Here is an 18,965-nt window from a genome sequence, read left to right as displayed (position 1 = left end):
ACGTAGACTGGTGCCGCCGTCGTGGAAAACAGTATGGAGCTTCCTCCAAAAATTAAAAACAGAATTATCATAGGATCTAGCAATTCCATCTCTGGGTATTTTTCCAAAGAAAATGAAAACACTAACTGGGAAAGATATGTGCCCCTCCCCCTTGTTCATTGCAGCTTTATTTACAATAGCCAAGATATGGAAATAATCTAAGTGTCCATCGATAGGTGAATGGATAAAGAAAACGTGGTACATATACACAATGGAATATGATTTACCATAAAAAAGAATGAAATCTTGCCATTTGTGACAACACAGAGAAACCCACGGGCGTTATGCTAAGGGAAACAAGTCAAACAGAGAAAGACAAATACCACATGATCTCCCTTTAATGTGGAATATAAAACAAACAAACAAAAAACTCAACCTCATAAAGAACAGATCAGTGGTGGCCTGAGGTCGGGGGGATGAGGGTGGGCAAAATGGGGGATTGGGGTCACAAGGTACAAACTTCCAGTTGTAAAATAAGTAAGTCCTGGGGATGTAATGTACAGCATGGGGACTGCAGTTAATGATTCTTTGTGGCAATTAGTACGTTGTTTTTTTTTTTTTTTTTTTTTTAGATTTTATTTATTTATTTGACAGAGCAAGAGAGCACTAGCAGGGGGAGCAGCAGAGGGAGAGGGAGAAGCTGGCTCTGCTGAGCAGAGAGCCGGATGCAGGGCTCCATCCCAGGACCCTCAGACCATGACCTAAGCCAAAGGCAGACACTCAACCGACAGCCACCCAGGCTACCCTATAAGTTCTTAGGGCCGCCTGGGTGGCTCAGTCGGGTAAGCAATGACTCTTGCTTTTCCCTCAGGTCACGATCTCATGAGTCGTAGGATCAAGCCCTGCATTGGGTTCTGCACTCAGCGAGGAGTCGGCTTGAGATTCTCTCTCTCTTTCTCTTCCACCTCTCTCTGTCTCTCAAATAAATAAATAAGACTTAAAAAAAAAAAACAAAAAAACGAAAGTGCATCTTAAAAGTTCTCATTAAAAGAAAAAAATTCCATGACTCCGTATGGTGATGGCTGTTTAACTAGACTTATTGTGATGATCATTTCGCAATGCACCCAAATATCAAATCACTGAAACACTTGAAACTAATATATTGTTATCTGTCACCTAGACCACAATTTTAAAAAACAGGACCTAAGACCAGTCTTATCTAGTTCTGGTCCCCAAAAGAAATAAAATCTTGAACAACAATATAATTTTAAAACAATCATAATAAAGTAAAAATATATACAAAAAATCTAGAACTTTTTGTTAAGTTACTGGCTTCTAATAAAAATGACTTTATAGGGCAGCCCCGGTGGCTCAGCGGTTTAGCGCCGCCTTCAGTCCAGGGTGGGATCCTGGAGGCACGGGATCGGGTCCCACCTGGGGCTCCCTGCATGGAGCCTGCCTCCCCCTCTGCCTGTGCCTCTGCCTTTCTCTCTCTCTCTCTCTCTCTCTCTGTGTGTCTCTCATGAATAAACAAAATTCTTTTAAAAAATTGCTGAATCATTGTATTAAAAAAAAATGACTTAATAGGGGAGCCTGGGTGGCTCAGTTGGTTAGGCCTCTAGCTCTTGGTTTTAGCTCAGGTCATGATCTCAGGGTCCTGGGATTGAACCTGCATGGGGCTCCCTGCTCAGCGTGGAGTCTGCTTCTCCCTCTGCTCCTCCCCTGCTCATGCTCTCTTTCTCTCTCTCTAATAAATAAATAAAATCTTTTTAAAAATGACTTTATTAAAAAATGACTTTATTGTTTCATAACTTTATTGACTTTTGCAATGTTGGTATCTAAAGGTAATGTCATAAAGGCACCTGGCTGGTTCAGTTGGTGGAGCTAGAGATTCTTCTTTTTTTTTTTTTTTTTTTCTTTTTTTTAAGATTTCATCTATTTATTCATGAGAGACACACACACAGAGAGAGAGGCAGAGACACAGGCAAAGGGAGAAGCAGGCTCCATGCAGGGAACCTGACGTGGGACTCGATCCCACGTCTCCAGGATCATACCCTGGGCTGAAGGCAGGTCCTAAACCACTGAGCCACCCAGGGACCCCCATGGAGCTAGAGATTCTTGATCTCCATGTCGTGACTCTACATGTTGGGTGTAGAGATTACTTAAATAAATAAAACTTAAAAAAAAATAAAGATAATGATACAATTTTTGAGGTTAAAACACCCATGTGAGATGACTATTTTTTTCCCCCAATGATGGACAGAATAACTCTAAACTTGGTAATCCTGTGTTTGCTTTCTTTTATTTTTTTAAATTTATTTATTTATTTATGATAGTCACACACAGAGAGAGAGGCAGAGACATAGGCAAAGGGAGAAGCAGGCTCCATGCACCAGAAGCCCGACGTGGGATTCGATCCTGGGTCTCCAGGATTGCGCCCTGGGCCAAAGGCAGGCGCCAAACTGCTGTGCCACACAGGGATCCCATGTGTTTGCTTTCTTTTATTTATTTTTTATTTTTTATTTTATTTTTTTTAAGATTTTATTTATTTATTCATGATAGTCACACAGAGAGAGAGAGAGGCAGAGACACAGGCAGAGGGAGAAGCAGGCTCCATGCACCAGGAGCCCGACATGGGATTCGATCCAGGGTCTCCAGGATCGCGCCCTGGGCCAAAGGCAGGCGCCAAACCACTGAGCCACCCAGGGTTCCCGTTTGCTTTCTTTTAAATGCGTGTTGTATATTTTATTTGGCAAGTCAGTTCTTATAAAACCCAAACTCCCTTGCAATTCATCTTTGCAAGCAAAATGTTTTTCTTTTTCTTTGCTGAAAAAAAACTTTTCAGTAATATGATTAGTAAGGTTAATTTAATAACTATATATATATATTTTAAGCATCTATCAAACATTTACAAAAACTCTATTTTTTAAAGATTTTATTTATTTATTCATAAGAGACATAGAGAGAGAGGCAGAAACACAGGCAGAGGGAGAAGCAGGCTTCCTGCAGGGAGCCTGATGCAGGACTCAATCCCAGGACCCTGGGATCACAACCTAGGCCAAAGGCATTCGCTCAACCACTTGAGCCACCCAGGTGCCCCCAAAACTCAATTTTAAAAATAACAAGCCATGCAGGCATCCCAAACAATTGTGTTTTAATTATATGCATTATTTTATAGATAGTCTCTTCACCTATGGAAGTTATGAGTGTTTTTAAATTTCTGCTTTTTGTCAGATTTTTGCTTTTCTAATTTTTGCTAATTTCCAATTCTATTGTAATCACTATACCTGCTATGTCTCGTTTATATCTTATCACAATATCTAATATTTCCAGAGTATTGAATGGTAGAGATAGTAGCCAAATTGTCTTTTCCTGATTGTAGTTGGAATTTATCTATTGTTTTACAAATCCCGATACAATTCTTGTTCTTTTTTTCTTTTTCTCTTTTAAAGTAATCTGTACACCAGACATGGGGCTTGAAGTCGTGACCCCAAGGTCAAGAATCACATGTTCCACTGATTGAGCCAGGCAGGGACCCCTGATTACTATTTTTAAAAATATTTTTATTTATTTGAGAGAGAGAGAGCGCACGCACAGGCGACAGGGAGAGGGGCAGAGGGAATGAATCTTGAGCAGACACCCTGCTGAGCACTGAGCCTGGAGCCCTGACTTGGGGCTCAATCTAACAACCCTGAGATCTTGACCCAAGTGGAAACCAAGAGTCAGCAGCTTAGCCAACTAAGCCACCCAGGTGCCCCTGCTTGTTATTTTTAAAAATGAGTTTTGGGGGCACCTGGGTGGCTCAAGTGGTTGAGCGGCTGCCTTCGGCTCAGGGTGTGATCCTGGAGTTCCAGGATCGAATCCTACATTGGGCTCCCTGCATGGAGCCTACTTCTCCCTCTGCCTATGTCTCTGCCTCTCTCTCTGTGTCTCTCATGAATAAATAAATAAAATCTTTAAAAAATAATAAAGCACAATTGTTAGAATAAATTATAATCAGGAATATGTTAGTAGACTTAAATTATTTTGTTATTAAATAAGAAAGCATGGTGTTCTGGGTGGCTCAGTCGGTTAAGCATCTGCCTTCAGCTCAGGTCCTGATCCCAGGGTCCTGGGATGGAGGCTTGTACTGGGCTCCCTGCTAAGCAGGCAGTCTGCTTCTACCTCTGTCTATGGCTCCTCCTGCTTGTGCTCTCTCTCTCTTTCTTACTCTCTGTTAAATAAATAAACAAAATCTTTTTAAAAATAAGTAAAAAATAATGGAGCAATAAACTAAATATAGGTAAGTTTTTATTTTTTTATTTATTTTTAAAAAGATTTTATTTATTTATTCATAGAGACAGAGAGAGAGAGGCGCAGAGACACAGGCAGAGGGAGAGGGAGAACAGGCTCCATGCAGGGAGCCCAACGTGGGACTCAATCCAGGGTCTCCAGGATCACGCCCTGGGCTTCAGGCAGCGCCAAACTGCTGCGCCACCGGGGCTGCCCTAGGTAAGTTTTTAAATAAAATAAAATAGGTGGAAAAAGTAAACACAAAAGTAAATATAAAGAATTAGATAATCAGAGAAGCAATATAATGGGTACAGGCACTGTTGTACACAGTTACAATTTGTTGTTACAAAATATTGTTGGAAGAAATTAGAGAAGATGTCAGTAAATGGGAAGATAGCCCATGTTCATGGATTCAAATACCTTTTTTTTTTTTTTTAAGATTTCATTTATTTATTCATGAGACACAGAGAGAGAGAGCGAGGCAGAGAGACAGGCAGAGGGAGATGCAGGTCCATGCAGGGAGCCCGACATGGAACTCGATCCCCCATCTCCAGGATCACGCCCTGGGCTGAAGATGGCGCTAAACCGCTGAGCCACCCGGGTTGCCCTCAAAGACCTTTAATATTATTAAGATGGCAATCCTCCTCAAATTGATCAGCCTGTTTCAGTACAATACCTATCAAAATCACCGCTGATTTTTTTCTTTGAGAAACTGACAAAGTGATTCTAAAGTTTATTTGGAAAAGCTAAGGACTCAAACTAAACAAAGCATTTTGAAAAAGAAAAAAGTTGGAGGCGTCAAAGTTTCCAATTTCAAAATCACAGTAATCAAGATGGTGATATTGGGATAAGGATGGACATGTTGTAGATAGTAAACGGAATAGAATTGAAGGTCCAGAAATAAACACAAACATCTATGATTAATTCAATATTGATGAGTGTGTCAAGACAATGCAATGAGGAAAGAACAGTGTTTTCTTTTTTTTTTTTAAGATTTTTAAAATTTATTATTTATTCATAGACATAGAGAGAGAGAGAGACAGAGACACAGGCAGAGGGAGAAGCAGGCTCCATGCTGGGAGCCCGATGCCGGACTCAATCCCGGGACTCCAGGATCGCACCCTGGGCCAAAGGCAGGTGCTAAACCGCGGAGCCACCCAGGGATCCCCAAGAACAGTGTTTTCTTTTCTTTTTTTTTTTAAAATTTTTTATTTATTTATGATAGTCACAGAGAGAGAGAGAGAGGCAGAGACACAGGCGGAGGGAGAAGCAGGCTCCATGCACCGGGAGCCTGATGTGGGATTCGATCCCGGGTCTCCAGGATCGCGCCCTGGGCCAAAGGCAGGCGCTAAACCGCTGCGCCACCCAGGGATCCCAAGAACAGTGTTTTCAATTGGAAATCCATGCACAAAAAAGCCAAACTTGAGCCCCTACTTCACAACATAGGAAAAAATTAACTCAAATGGTCTCCCTCTATATGTATGAAATGACAAAGTTTTAAGTACAGCCCAAACTTTAATAATTTTGACTGAGCCGCTTAGGAGTAAGTTGCCAACTTTCTGCCTCTTACTTTCAAATACCTTCTTAATATGTAGTAATGTTTTGTGTGAACATGAACATTCTCCGCTGTATATATGATAAGACAGAAATGAAAAATCAGGAAATGAACACAGATGGATCACTACCGTCCAACCTAGTTTACCAGCTCTGCCAACAGTGTCTTACCTTCCGCTGTCCTCCAAATCTGTAACCTATGGGTAGGTACAACTTAAAAAAAAAAAAAAGCTCGGAAACTACATGACATATGAATAAAATAAAAATTAATTCATTTAACGAAGAGCCCTGGTGTACCAACCGATGTGAGATTTCTCAGGTCTCCCACTGCGAGAGGAGGACCCCTCACGACACAGCCCACCCAGAAATATACAAAGAAGGGCCCAGAATGAAGAGCGGCTGCACCCTGCGGGAGCTCCGAAGGTGCAGAAAAAGTTGTCCTGGAAGGATCCGAATTCGCCGGATTTGGAGGTCGTACACATTCTTTTGCATCTGCCCACGCTCTTTCACCAACTGCCGAAGCTGCAGCATCCGCAGGGGCCACGGGGAGGCGACGTGCCCACGCCGGGAACCGGGCACATCCCTCCAGGGGCCTGACTCCCCGACCCGACCCAAACCCCAGGCCGTCCCTGGATCCGTCTCACAGTCAGGACCACGGCCACGGCAGAGGACCCTTCCTGACACCTCCCGCTCAGAGCCGCGACCTGCCTCCCCCCCAGCCAAGAAGTCACCAGCAGCCGCCGCCTCCGATCGGAAACGCGCCGCCTGGCGGGGGGTGACGGTGTCTGCGCGGGCCCCACCCCGCCCCCGAGGGCGCTCGCGCAGAGCCAGGGCCCGGCCGCCCAGGAGGAAGGAGCGTGCGAATGGGGCGGGGACCGCGGCGGGGCCCGGGGCCTGAACGCCGCGTCTCCGTCGGCTCGGCGGGGAGAGGCGGCTCCGGCTCCGTGCGCGTCTGCCCCGCGGCGCCCGGGCGGGGCCCGTCCCGACTCGGGGCGGCGGGTCCCGCGACGCCCCCTCGGCCCCCGCCCCCCGCGCCAGCCGCCGGCCGGCACCCGAGGGCAGCGGGCGCGCAGCTGGCGGGGAGGCAGGCCGCCGGGACCGTCGGGGCGCAGCACCCGTCTCCGTCCGCTGCGGTCGCGGGGGCCAGGCGAGCGGACAGTCGTCCCCGTGGGGCCAGCCCGAGCGCGCTGCAGCCCCCGGGGCACCCCCGCACTCCCGCCCGGCCGCTCCGCCAAGCGCGGCTGGAGGACGCGCCCGACACGCCCGCCCGGACCGCGACTCCCGACGCCTCCCGGCCCCGCCGTCGGCCCAGAGCGGGGCTCGCGTCGCGCCTCGGCCGCGGAGCCGCGCGGCGACCCCGGCAGCCTTCGCCCCTCGAGCCCGCCTCCCGCGTGGACGCGCAGGGGACACACACGCACACGAGGCGCAACGCGCGGAGGCTTTATTTGCGTGCGGGGCGCAGGCGCCTGCGGGCTCAGAAGACGCTCACGGACTCGAGCTGCAGGTCCCCGCCCACCTCCAGGAGGCGCACGCGCGCCGGCGGGATGCGGTAGCGGAAGTGGTGGTACTCGGAGTCGCCGACCACCGCCTGCGGGGCGAGGGGCCGCGCTGCAGGGCCGCGCCGTGACCCGCCCCCGCCCTGGGCCCTGCCCCCTGCCCCGCTAGGGGACCCCGCCCTGGGCACCGGGCCTCGCTCGCGGCTCCGTGCCCTGCCACACCCCTGCCCCCTGACAGCAGTGCGGATGCGCCGGGGGAGGGGAGGGGAAGGGAGGGGGGGGACGGTGGGGGAGGGGAGGGGGGGAGGAGACGGTGGGGGAGGGGGGGCCCACCCCGCCCTGCTGGCTGCGCTCCCCCCTCCGCCCGCAGCCGCCCCGGTTCCCTGCGGGCGGGGCCTGGGCCTGGGCCTGGGCCTGGGGGGCCGCCTGGGGGAGCAGGGACCCACCTTGAAGCCTTCCTCCGTGGCGATGAGCAGCACGTCGAAGGGCTGCCCGCGCTGGAAGGGAACGCCCGCGCCTCGCTCCTCGCGGCCCCACGCGCCCTGCTCCAGGGTGTTGAAGACCACGGTGGACTCATCCAGGCGGGGGTTGAAATGCAGCGCAGCCTCACTCCCCGGGGCCTCGCCGCACAGCAGGTTCACGTAGAACCTGGGGGGGGGGGTGCGGAAGGACCTCAGGGGCCTCGGGCCTGCCTCCCCTCTACCAGAGCACGACCAATATAGAGACCTGGAACGGCGCACACCACAGGGAGGGCTGTAGACTGCCGCCAGGAACCCAGATTCCAGGGGACCCAGAAACTTCTAGCTGGACACATCCACCGCACGAGGGTCACCGTGCCATGGCCTGGGTCCCCCTCGATTTCCAAAGCCTCTGAGAGTTGCCATGAGTCATGGTGCCAATGGCCAGGGTGCTCCCCATTCCTACACTATCCCCTTTCCTACAAGGCTGAGAACGATACCATGGACCCCATCATTCCTGGTTTCCCCAAACTCCTACTGTAGCCAGACCCCGATGTCACAGGGCTGACTGCGTGGCTTTCCCAGATGCCCCAGGCACCCCGCATCACAGGACATATTTGCAGAGTTCCTGGGGATTCCGGCTGGGAGGTAGAGGACTACAGGCAGGAATCCTGAGATTGCCCTGAAACCCCAGTTTCCTAGGGACACACGGGCACCCCAGCTTGTACACAGCCATGGGACACAGAGTGAAGACATGAGATTCCAGAAAGTCAGCCAAGGTCTGGGGATTCCAAGCCCCTGGGGGACAAAGGTGGCCCTGGCATCCTCGGGTCTGGGCTGGAAGTGTCGGGGTGAGCTGAGCCTGGACAACTCCCACCCCGACTGCTGGGCCCCGGCTCTCACCTGCCAGCCTTGTTCGGGACCACACCCCGAATCCTCATCACAGTGCCGACTCGGATGCCCTCGGGCAGTGAGGTCTTGTGGGGCACGTTCTGCAGGAGCAGCGGTGGGGGGGGGGTTGGTCCGAGGGGAGCAGGGGTGCAGGGGAGAGACGCACATGGGTCACCCCAGGGAGCAAGCGACCAGGACCCCGATCAGCACAATCAGGGAGAAGAAAGGCCCCAGAGAGAAAGGGGAGAGGCAGAGGCAGCGGCAGAGGTGGAGAGAGACACGGGATCAGCAGAGACAGGGACACCAGGAGGGAGCCTCCAGGGGCACTGGGAGCCCTGGGACGGGCTGGGTCAACCCAAGAGCCACAGCCCGGGCTCTTCAAGCACCCCTGGCACCCGCTTTCTCCTTCCCAACAGGCCACCTCAGGCGGGCCCAGGCCCTGCCCTAGTCTGGTGGGGCCTTGGGTCCAAGCCCCCCCAGCCCCCCAAGCCCCCGGCCCCGGGGCACTCACAGAGCTCTCTGCCATGGCTGGGGCGCGGGGCAGGCAGTGGCGCTGCTGGGGATGGCTGCTGGGACCTTATGTGAGGTGGGGTGTGGCAGGCCTGGCTGACTCATCACCCCTTTCCACGCCCACCACCCACACCTGGCACAGACCCTGGCCCCGGGGCCACCTGGCCCAGCACCCTGTCTCTGGGGACCAGGATTCCCCTCACTCCCCGCTCCTTTGAACTAATGGTCCTAATGACAGATCCCAGGGAACCACCAGGGCCAGAGGGGACCCGGGGAGCCCCGTCCAGGCAGCCCCCTTCCTGCAGCTTGGCAGCCAGAAGAGAGTATTTTGCCCATTTTATCTGGGGAGACTTGGCCCGAGGGGCCGCGCCGGTGGCTGGAAGCGCGGGCCCCCTCCCAGGCTGGACCCAGGGCTGGGCTGCACCCCGACAGGCCGCCTCAGCCGCCCCCAGAATCCTGACCCCCGCACCGACAGCCCCAGGACAGGGGCTCCCAGGGGCTGGGGCTTCGCCTGAGGGGCGCCTGTGGCCCGGGGGCCCAGAGCATAGGCCCGCACCCCAACGAAGGAGTCAGACTTGCCAACTGGGGCCACTGCCCAGCGTCGGGGCGCGCCTGCGCACTCGGGACCCCTGCGCTCAGCCCGGCCTCAGGGGCATCGGCGCCCCCATTCCACACACAAGAAGCCGGGCTCAGAGGGGGAGGCTGATGCCCAGAGGCCCTGGCCCGGCCTCCGCCGTCCCTGTGGCCCTGCCTTCCCTTGGCCGGGGCAGTGTCTGTCTTGTGCCTCGGTCCCCAAGGGTGCGCTGGGCCCCAGCCCCGGCTGTGCCTCTGGCTCCCACTGCCTCCCCCAGGTGTCCCTGTCTGTCCCTCCCTCGCTCCCTCCCTCCAGAGCTCTGTCCTGTTCCACCTCCCAGGGCTGCCCGCACTCTCCCAGCCAGCCAGCTCCCAGGGGCAGGGACGGCAGGGGACGGCTGTCCTAGGCCGCCCACACCCAGACCCAGGAGGATGACAGCAGCCAGGGACCCTCCACCCCAGCCCACTGCCAGCCCCACAGCCCGAGCCCCACAGGAGCACTCCAGGATAGGAAGGGTGGGGTCAGAGGGAGGAGCTGACAGATGGTTCTGGAAAGCAGGGAAGAGGCAGGTGGGGCAGCTGAGCAGAAACCCCTCCTAGCAGCCAGCAGCCCTCCTCCCCACCTGCACCACCCTGCTCCCAGCTCCCACTCCTGCCCCACCCCACAGAGGCAGGAGGCCTGGGGCAGGGAACTCAATGGAAACTCTGGGTGGTGACAGCAGACCCAGAACCTGATCCACTGCCTCACTGTCCCCCAGGCCTCCCAGACTCTCCATCCTCCCACCTCGCGAGGCACCCAGGTGGGGCACAGCTTGGGAGCCAGGGCCTCGGAGAAGGAGGCCGAGTACTTGTGTTTGGGGGACCCACAAGCACCCCCAGTTTACAGGGGAGCCAACTGAGGCCCAGAGAGGGGCAGCCTCTCAGCCCAGGCCACAGGGCAGGGAAGCGCCCCGCGCTGGGTGGGGCCTGGCATGGGCCAGGCCAGGGCATGGGGACTCCCAAGCCAGGGCCCAGGGGCCTGAGGTGTCCCAGGGTGATGGGCCCACCACCCACATCAGGGTGTCCACTCTCTGGGCCCCGCCTCTGGGGCGGGGGTGGCAGCCCCCCGTCCTTCCCTGGGCTCCTCTTCGCGCCTGGAGATTTCTTCCCGGTGGCCGACCCGCGAGTCCCAGCTTGACTTGGGTGCTTGGTCCAGTGTTTGCACGTGATCCCTTATGGCGCTGGTCGCTGGCCCATGTCTCAGCTGGGGCTCAGAGCGGCGCGCCCCGCTGCCTCCTTGTTCTCCTCTGTGGATCATCCTCCCATCAGTTCCGGAATGATATTTTCGGGAGCAGTTTTTTCATTTCCAAGGAAGTAGTGGATGTGTTTGTTTCTCAATACTCTCACTCCCCCCGCCCCACCAGCTGTACTTCCCAGGGGGAAACGTGCTCAATGCGCAGGGTGTTGCAGATTGTCGACCAGGGTTTGGGGTTTTTTTTTTTTTTTTTTTTTTTTTTTTTTGAGATTTAATTATTTGAGTGAGTACAGAATGAGAGACACAGAGAGAGAGAGAGCAGGATCGGGGGCGGGGTGCACAGCAGGCTCCCCACTGAGCAGGGAGCCCAATGTGGGTTCCATCCCAGGGCCCAGGATCCTGACTTGAGTTGAGGCCAGACGCCTACTCGCCTGAGCCACCAGGTGCCCCTGATGGGGAGATCTGCCGAGTGTGCAGACGTCAGCCACTGCCACCCCCATGGAGACTCCTGGCGCCCCAGACAAGCCAGCCCCCCTCCACTGCCCAGGAAGCCACCGCCACCCCTTGGCAGTTCATGGCCACAGGGTTCACTTGCCATGACCCTCAAGAGGAGGGGTGAGCAGACTGAGTGGCCCACCCCCGGCCTCCTTGGGGAAGCTACTGGGGTCAATGCAAAGGAACTCACTGTACCCCCGTCCCTGTCCCCGTGGTTGTGGGCACTGAAGATCCCAGGCTCTGCCAGCGGCAGCTTGTTGGGGGCTCGGGCTTGTTTGTGGTTCCCGGGGAAGACCACGCAGGGGCTTCTTGGTTCTGTACAGGGCCATTCAAATGCGGGAAAGGACACCTCTCTAGCCTATTTCTGTTTTTTCTTTTTGTTTTTGTTTTTTGTTTTGTTTTGTTTTTGTTGTTTTTTCTTTTTGAAAGAAAATTTGTTTATTCCTGAGAGACACAGAGAGAGGCAGAGACACAGGCAGAGGGAGAAGCAGGCTCCCTGCGGGGACCCCGATGCAGGACTCGATCCCAGGACCCCGGGATCACCCCCTCAGCCCAAGGCAGCCGCTCAACCACTGAGCCCCCCGGGGGCCCCGGCTGACTAGGTCTTAGGCCAGAATCCAGTGCAAGCCTCTCAGCTATTTATAGACAGTGCATTTCCCCTGGCGGGTCCCTGCAGATGGGGGGCAGTTTCTGTCGCCTTTGTCCCATTGATAAACTGAGCTCAGGGAACTCTCTTCCGTATTGAAGCTGCACCTGGGAGTTTACCATGGATTCAGGTCTAAGTGTTTCCACTTGTTCCAGCACATTCTTCCAAGTCACAGGAATTATGTATCCGTGCCTGAGCTGGAGATACCCTGACTTCTTTCTCCTCCTCTTTCCATCTTTCCTCTTTCCTTCCTTCCTCCCTCCTTGCCTCCCTCCTGCCTCCTTCCCTCTTCCCCACCTCCCTCCCTTCCTTCCTTCTCTCCTTCTCTCCATCCCTGAGGGACTGGGTCCTATAGCCATCAGGTGGGCTGCTCACGTGGTGCCCCGTTGGGGGAGGGTTCTGGGGCGACAGTAGTGGGCCGAGGGCTGCTGTCCCATTGTGGCGTCAGAGGTGGTGACAAGGGTGCTCAGAAGGGGGTGGTCCTCTGCACCTGGGATGGGAGTGGGGGAGAAATTCAGAACCCGGTGTTGATGTTGGAGTCAGGCCTCTGTCACCTTCAGTGTGGAATGACTCCCTAGTCTTCCTTTGTCTTGAAGACCAGGACACCTGGGAAGATTGGAGGTCGAGGTATCCCCATCACTAGAATCAGGTTATAAGCTTTGGGCAGAGGACCCACAGAAGGGACACCGTGTGCATCCCATCAAGGTGCCCACCACCTCCTCGTATCCTGCGGTGGGTGGATTAATTTAGATCATGTCACTAGTGGTACTTCCCAGCCTGGCCCACCATGAAATCACCCATTTGTTCTTTGTCATTAGTCAGCGTTTTGTGGAAAGTGCTGGGAAATGATGCAAATGTCACAATCTTCACTAAACTTTATCATTTCATCATTCACATCTGCTATAGACTGTGTCCCCCCAGATTCCTAGGGTGAAGCCTCATCCCCAGTGGGATGGTATTTGGAGGTGGGGCCTTCAGAGGTGATGAGGTCATGAAGGCCCAGCCCCCATGACTGGGGCTGGTGCTCTTATACCAGGACCCCAGGGAGCTCCTTTGCCCCTTTGATGGAGGAACAAAGGACTAGCTGAGGACAAAGCATGAGCCCAGGGTGGCACATTGACAAGTCCTTGAAACAGGCAAAGGGACATTCCTCAACTGCCTCTATCTTCATACTTTGCTAAGGGCAAAAGGCAACCTAAGCCCGACCCCCAGGATCCTGTGAGTCTACTTTCACATATAAAAATTCCTTTAGAAATTTCCTTTATCTCTAAGTCCCCAAGATACATGTTGGCAATCGTCCCCCGAGCACGTGGCCCACCGACATACATCTGAAGGGTCTGATGACTCCGGCTTTATTAGACGGTAATAAGTGCCCTTTTCCCAACAATAGCTACCCCCTCAAGGTGCTGGAAACCTTGCTCCCGAAATTCCTGAGAGTGCACTATCCTCAAACCCTTCCCGACTCCAGGGTACATAATCAGCCACCCCTCCCAGGCCCCGGGCAGCAGCTCTTCCTGCCCACGGGTCCTGTCCCTGGGCTTTAATAAAACCACCATTTTGCACCGAAGATGTCTCAAGAATTCTTTTTTGGCCGCTGGCTCTGGACCTCACCCCACTAAACCTCACCCATATTCCAAAACTTCATCCCCTTCAGCCATGTGAGGACACAGGACAAGAAGGCCATCTATGGGGCTTCCCTGGGTGGCTCAGCAGTTTAGCGCCGCCTTCAGTGCAGGGCATGACCCTGGAGTCCCGGGATCGAGTCCCAGGTCGGGCTCCCTGTATGGAGCCTGCTTCTCCCTCTGCCTGTGTCTCTGCCTCTCTCTCTCTCTCTCTGTCTCTCATGAATAAATTAAAAAATCTTTTTTTTAAATAAAAATCTTAAAAAAAAAAAAGGCCATCTATGAATCAGGAATCGGGTTCTCACTGGACACCACATATGCCGGCGTTGACTGCAGGCTTCCAGAAGCACGAGAAATAAATTTGTGGTTTTTCTAAGCCCCCCGGTTGGTGGTACTTTGGTCATAGCATCCCCGACAGGGTAAGATGACAGATCAGTAGGGACAGAGGGCTTCGGGATTACTCACGGTGTCATTCCACGTGACGCTCCCTGTCCCCCATCAGCCTGTGGGAGTCCCCAGCACTGTGAACGCTTCCTTGTCCTCTGACACAGGAAGCTCTCCCTGGCACATCTTTTGCCTTGGCACATTCCCTGGGAGCTCGCAAACAGCCATCCCTAGGAGTTTCTGTTGTAGGGAAAGGCACAAGCCTTAGGCACCAAGACTGGGGCAGAGTCCCCTGGGGCGCCTCCTCAGGGAACCTGGGCGGGGGATGTGGGAATCCTGACATGGGTCTGCACCTGGAGGGGGGCCCGACCCTGTGCCTCTGCCCTCCCAGGTTTCTCAGCAGCCCCCAAGAAGCGAACTGATGTATCCAGCAGGTCGACAGGAGAAAGGCACCTGCACTTATGTCACCGGCCACCTGAGGCCTCCTCAGGAAACAAAGCCTCTAAGAAATAGCTAAACCCTAATGCTTTTTATTTTAAAATATTTGATTTATTTATTCATGAGAGACACAGAGAGGGGCAGAGACACAGGCAGAGGGAGAAGCAGGCTCCCTGCGGGAACCCCGATGTGGAACTTGACTGCAGGACCCTGGGATCATGACCTGAACCCAATCACTGAGCCACCCAGGTGACCCTAAAGTCTCGTGCTTTTATATTAAGCTAACAACAGGGGTAATTGCAGAGAAGTCCCTAATTTGTGGGGTGGGTAAAGGGAGAGAGGAATTACTTTTACAAGGCCTGTTTGTATAGAATTCTCTAGGTCTCAACTGGGGTGGAGAATGTGACTCTCCTACTGGCCCAGGGTTAGTGTCTGGCACAGGGGACATTTGCTCCCCTGTTCTCAGGAAGCAAATAGGACTTTAAGTGGCCTTCTTGCCTCTTTTATTTTGCAAGTGCTATTAGTTCAAAATAATCCTTACACTAATGGGGCATATTTTGGGGTGGCACATGGGGCACCCTTCAACATACACGCACGTATTTACACCTGTATTTCTTTAACTTTTGTGTGTATAATAATACTCATCTGTCACAGAAAGGCAAACAGTGTGACTGAATTCCTACCTGGTCCCTGGGGTAGTAAATTCATAGAGACAGGGGTGCCCGGGTGGCTCAGCCAGTTAAGCTTCCGAACATCAGTAGGGGTCCTGGCTCAGCAGGGAGCCTACTTCTCCCCCTGACCCTCCCCCTGCTCATACTCTCCCTCAATCTCTCTCTCTCTCAAATAAATAACTAAATCTTTTTAAAAATTCATGGAGATAGGGAATCCCTGGGTGGCTCAGCGGTTTAGCGCCTGCCTTTGGCCCAGGGTGTGATCCTGGAGTCCTGGGATCGAGTCCCGCATCGGGCTCCCGGCATGGAGCCTGCTTCGCCCTCTGCCTGTGTCTCTGCCTCAGTCTCTCTCTCTATGTCTATCATGAATAAATAAATATTTTTTAAAAATTGATAGAGACAGAGAGTAAAGGCTGGGGGCCATGGGCTGTGGGAGTGAGGAGTCAGTGGCCACACAATGACGTGAATGGACTTGTGCCACTCAACTGTACACTTAAAAAACAAGTAACAGGGGATCCCTGGGTGGCGCAGCGGTTTGGCGCCTGCCTTTGGCCCAGGGCGCGATCCTGGAGACCCGGGATCGAATCCCACGTCGGGCTCCCGGTGCATGGAGCCTGCTTCTCCCTCTGCCTGTGTCTCTGCCTCTCTCTCTATCTCTCTGTGACTATCATAAATAAATAAAAATTAAAAAAAAAAAAAAAAAAAACAAGTAACATGAGGCAGCTCAGCCGGTTAAGTGTCTGACTTCAGCTCAGGTCATGATCTCAGGGCCCCAGGATGGAGCCCCGTTCAGCAGGGAGTCACCTTGTCCCCCTCCTTCTCCGGAGCCCTCTCCGTCTACCCCGCCCCCTGCTTCTGCTATCGTTCCATCTCTCTCTCAACCAAATACAGTCTTTTTAAAAAAAAGAAACACACAATTAACATGGTAATTTTATATTTGTATGTTTTATCATAATAAAAAATTAAAAAAAAATAAAAAAGATTTTTAAAAGATTTTACAGAGGCGCCTGGGTGGCTCAGTCGGTGGTAGCCGGAGGTCATGATCCCTCCGTCCTGGGATTGATCCCCCATGGAATTCCCTGCTCAGAAGGGATTTTTATTTATTTATTTATTTAAAAAACCTATTTACAGTTTGAGAGGGAAGAGGCAGAGGGAGGAAGAATCTCAAGCAGTCTGAGAGGAAGGGAGGGAGGAAAGAAAGAGGAAAGATGGAAAGAGACGAGGAGAAAGAGAAAGTCAGGGTATCTCCAGCTCAGGCACGGATACATAATTCCTGTGACTTGGAAGAATGTGCTGGAACAAGTGGAAACACTTAGACCTGAATCCATGGTAAACTCCCAGGTGCAGCTTCAATACGGAAGAGAGTTCCCTGAGCTCAGTTTATCAATGGGACAAAGGCGACAGAAACTGCCCCCCATCTGCAGGGACCCGCCAGGGGAAATGCACTGTCTATAAATAGCTGAGAGGCTTGCACTGGATTCTGGCCTAAGACCTAGTCAGCCGGGGCCCCCGGGGGGGCTCAGTGGTTGAGCGGCTGCCTTGGGCTCAGGGGGTGATCCCGGGGTCCTGGGATCGAGTCCTGCATCGGGGTCCCCGCAGGGAGCCTGTTTCTCCCTCTGCCTGTGTCTCTGCCTCTCTCTGTGTCTCTCAGGAATAAACAAATTTTCTTTCAAAAAGAAAAAAACAACAAAAACAAAACAAAACAAAAAGAAAAAATAAAACAGAAATAGGCTAGAGAGGTGTCCTTTCCCGCATTTGAATGGCCCTGTACAGAACCAAGAAGCCCCTGCATGGTCTTCCCGGGGAACCACAAACAAGCCCGAGCCCCCAACAAGCTGCCGCTGGCAGAGCCTGGGATCTTCAGTGCCCACGACTCACGGGGTCGTGAGTTCCTTTGCATTGACCCCAGTAGCTTCCCCAAGGAGGCCGGGGGCGGGCCACTCAGTCTGCTCACCCCTCCTCTTGAGGGTCATGGCAAGTGAACCCTGTGGCCATGAACTGCCAAGGGGTGGCGGTGGCTTCCTGGGCAGTGGGAGGTCGCTGGCTCCGGACCACTGGCTTGTCTGGGGCGCCAGGAGTCTCCATGGGGGTGGCAGTGGCTGACGTCTACACACTCAGCAGATCTCCCCATCAGGGGCGCCTGGTGGCTCAGGCAAGTAGGCGTCTGGCCTCAACTCAAGATGTGGGTGGTGGGCCCATCACCCTGGGACACCTCAGGCCCCTGGGCCCTGGGTTGGGAGTCCCCATGTCCTGGCCTGGCCCATGCCGGGCCCCACCAGCGCGGGGCACTTCCCTGCCCTGTGGCCTGGGCTGAGAGGCTGCCCCTCTCTGGGCCTCAGTTGGCTGCCCTGTAAACTGGGGGTGCTTGTGGGTCCCCCAAACACAAGTACTCGGCCTCCTTCTCCGAGGCCCTGGCTCCCAAGCTGTGCCCCACCTGGGTGCCTCGCGAGGTGGGAGGATGGAGAGTCTGGGAGGCCTGGGGGACAGTGAGGCAGTGGATCAGGTTCTGGGTCTGCTGTCACCACCCAGAGTTTCCATTGAGTTCCCTGCCCCAGGCCTCCTGCCTCTGTGGGGTGGGGCAGGAGTGGGAGCTGGGAGCAGGGTGGTGCAGGTGGGGAGGAGGGCTGCTGGCTGCTAGGAGGGGTTTCTGCTCAGCTGCCCCACCTGCCTCTTCCCTGCTTTCCAGAACCATCTGTCAGCTCCTCCCTCTGACCCCACCCTTCCTATCCCAGAGTGCTCCTGTGGGGCTCGGGCTGTGGGGCTGGCAGTGGGCTGGGGTGGAGGGTCCCTGGCTGCTGTCATCCTCCTGGGTCTGGGTGTGGGCGGCCTAGGACAGCCGTCCCCTGCCATCCCTGCCCCTGGGAGCTGGCTGGCTGGGAGAGTGCGGGCAGCCCTGGGAGGTGGAACAGGACAGAGCTCTGGAGGGAGCGAGGGAGGGACAGACAGGGACACCTGGGGGAGGCAGTGGGAGCCAGAGGCACGGCCGGGGCTGGGGCCCAGTGCACCCTTGGGGACCGAGGCACAAGACAGACACTGCCCCGGCCAAGGGAAGGCAGGGCCACAGGGACGGCGGAGGCCGGGCCAGGGCCTCTGGGCATCAGCCTCCCCCTCTGAGCCCGGCTCCTTGTGTGTGGAATGGGGGCGCCGATGCCCCTGAGGCCGGGCTGAGCGCAGGGGTCCCGAGTGCGCAGGCGCGCCCCGACGCTGGGCAGTGGCCCCAGTTGGCAGGTCTGACTCCTTCGTTGGGGTGCGGGCCTATGCTCTGGGCCCCCGGGCCACAGGCGCCCCTCAGGCGAAGCCCCAGCCCCTGGGAGCCCCTGTCCTGGGGCTGTCGGTGCAGGGGTCAGGATTCTGGGGGGGGCTGAGGCGGCCTGTCGGGGTGCAGCCCAGTCCTGGGCAGGAGGTCCAGCCTGGGAGGGGGCCCGCGCTTCCAGCCCCCGGCGCGGCCCCTCGGGCCAAGTCTCCCCAGATAAAATGGGCAAAATACTCTCTTCTGGCTGCCAAGCTGCAGGAAGGGGGCTGCCTGGACGGGGCTCCCCGGGGTCCCCTCTGGTCCTGGTGGTTCCCTGGGATCTGTCATTAGGACCATTAGTTCAAAGGAGCGGGGAGTGAGGGGAATCCTGGTCCCCAGAGACAGGGTGCTGGGCCAGGTGGCCCCGGGGCCAGGGTCTGTGCCAGGTGTGGGTGGTGGGCGTGGAAAGGGGGGGATGAGTCAGCCAGGCCTGCCACACCCCACCTCACA

General features: G+C 54.6%; 1 protein-coding gene across 1 annotated transcript; it reads right to left on the bottom strand.

Annotated features, from left to right (window-relative positions):
* Positions 1 to 7,231: 7,231 nt before the first annotated feature.
* Positions 7,232 to 9,209, bottom strand: LOC121485023 (galectin-7-like). Its single transcript, XM_041744984.1, has 4 exons — positions 9,162 to 9,209; positions 8,663 to 8,751; positions 7,748 to 7,949; positions 7,232 to 7,393 (listed from the first exon to the last, which is right to left on the bottom strand). The coding sequence occupies exons 1-4, from the start codon at positions 9,174 to 9,176 to the stop codon at positions 7,280 to 7,282; spliced, it is 420 nt and encodes a 139-aa protein (XP_041600918.1). The 5' UTR covers positions 9,177 to 9,209; the 3' UTR covers positions 7,232 to 7,279.
* Positions 9,210 to 18,965: the final 9,756 nt, after the last annotated feature.

Source organism: Vulpes lagopus, chromosome 2, assembly GCF_018345385.1.
Source record: "Vulpes lagopus strain Blue_001 chromosome 2, ASM1834538v1, whole genome shotgun sequence".
In the NCBI taxonomy this organism is placed as follows: Eukaryota; Metazoa; Chordata; class Mammalia; order Carnivora; family Canidae; genus Vulpes; species Vulpes lagopus.
The sequence above is the reverse complement of the archived record's forward strand: the minus strand, read 5'-3'. Positions and strand labels throughout refer to the sequence as shown.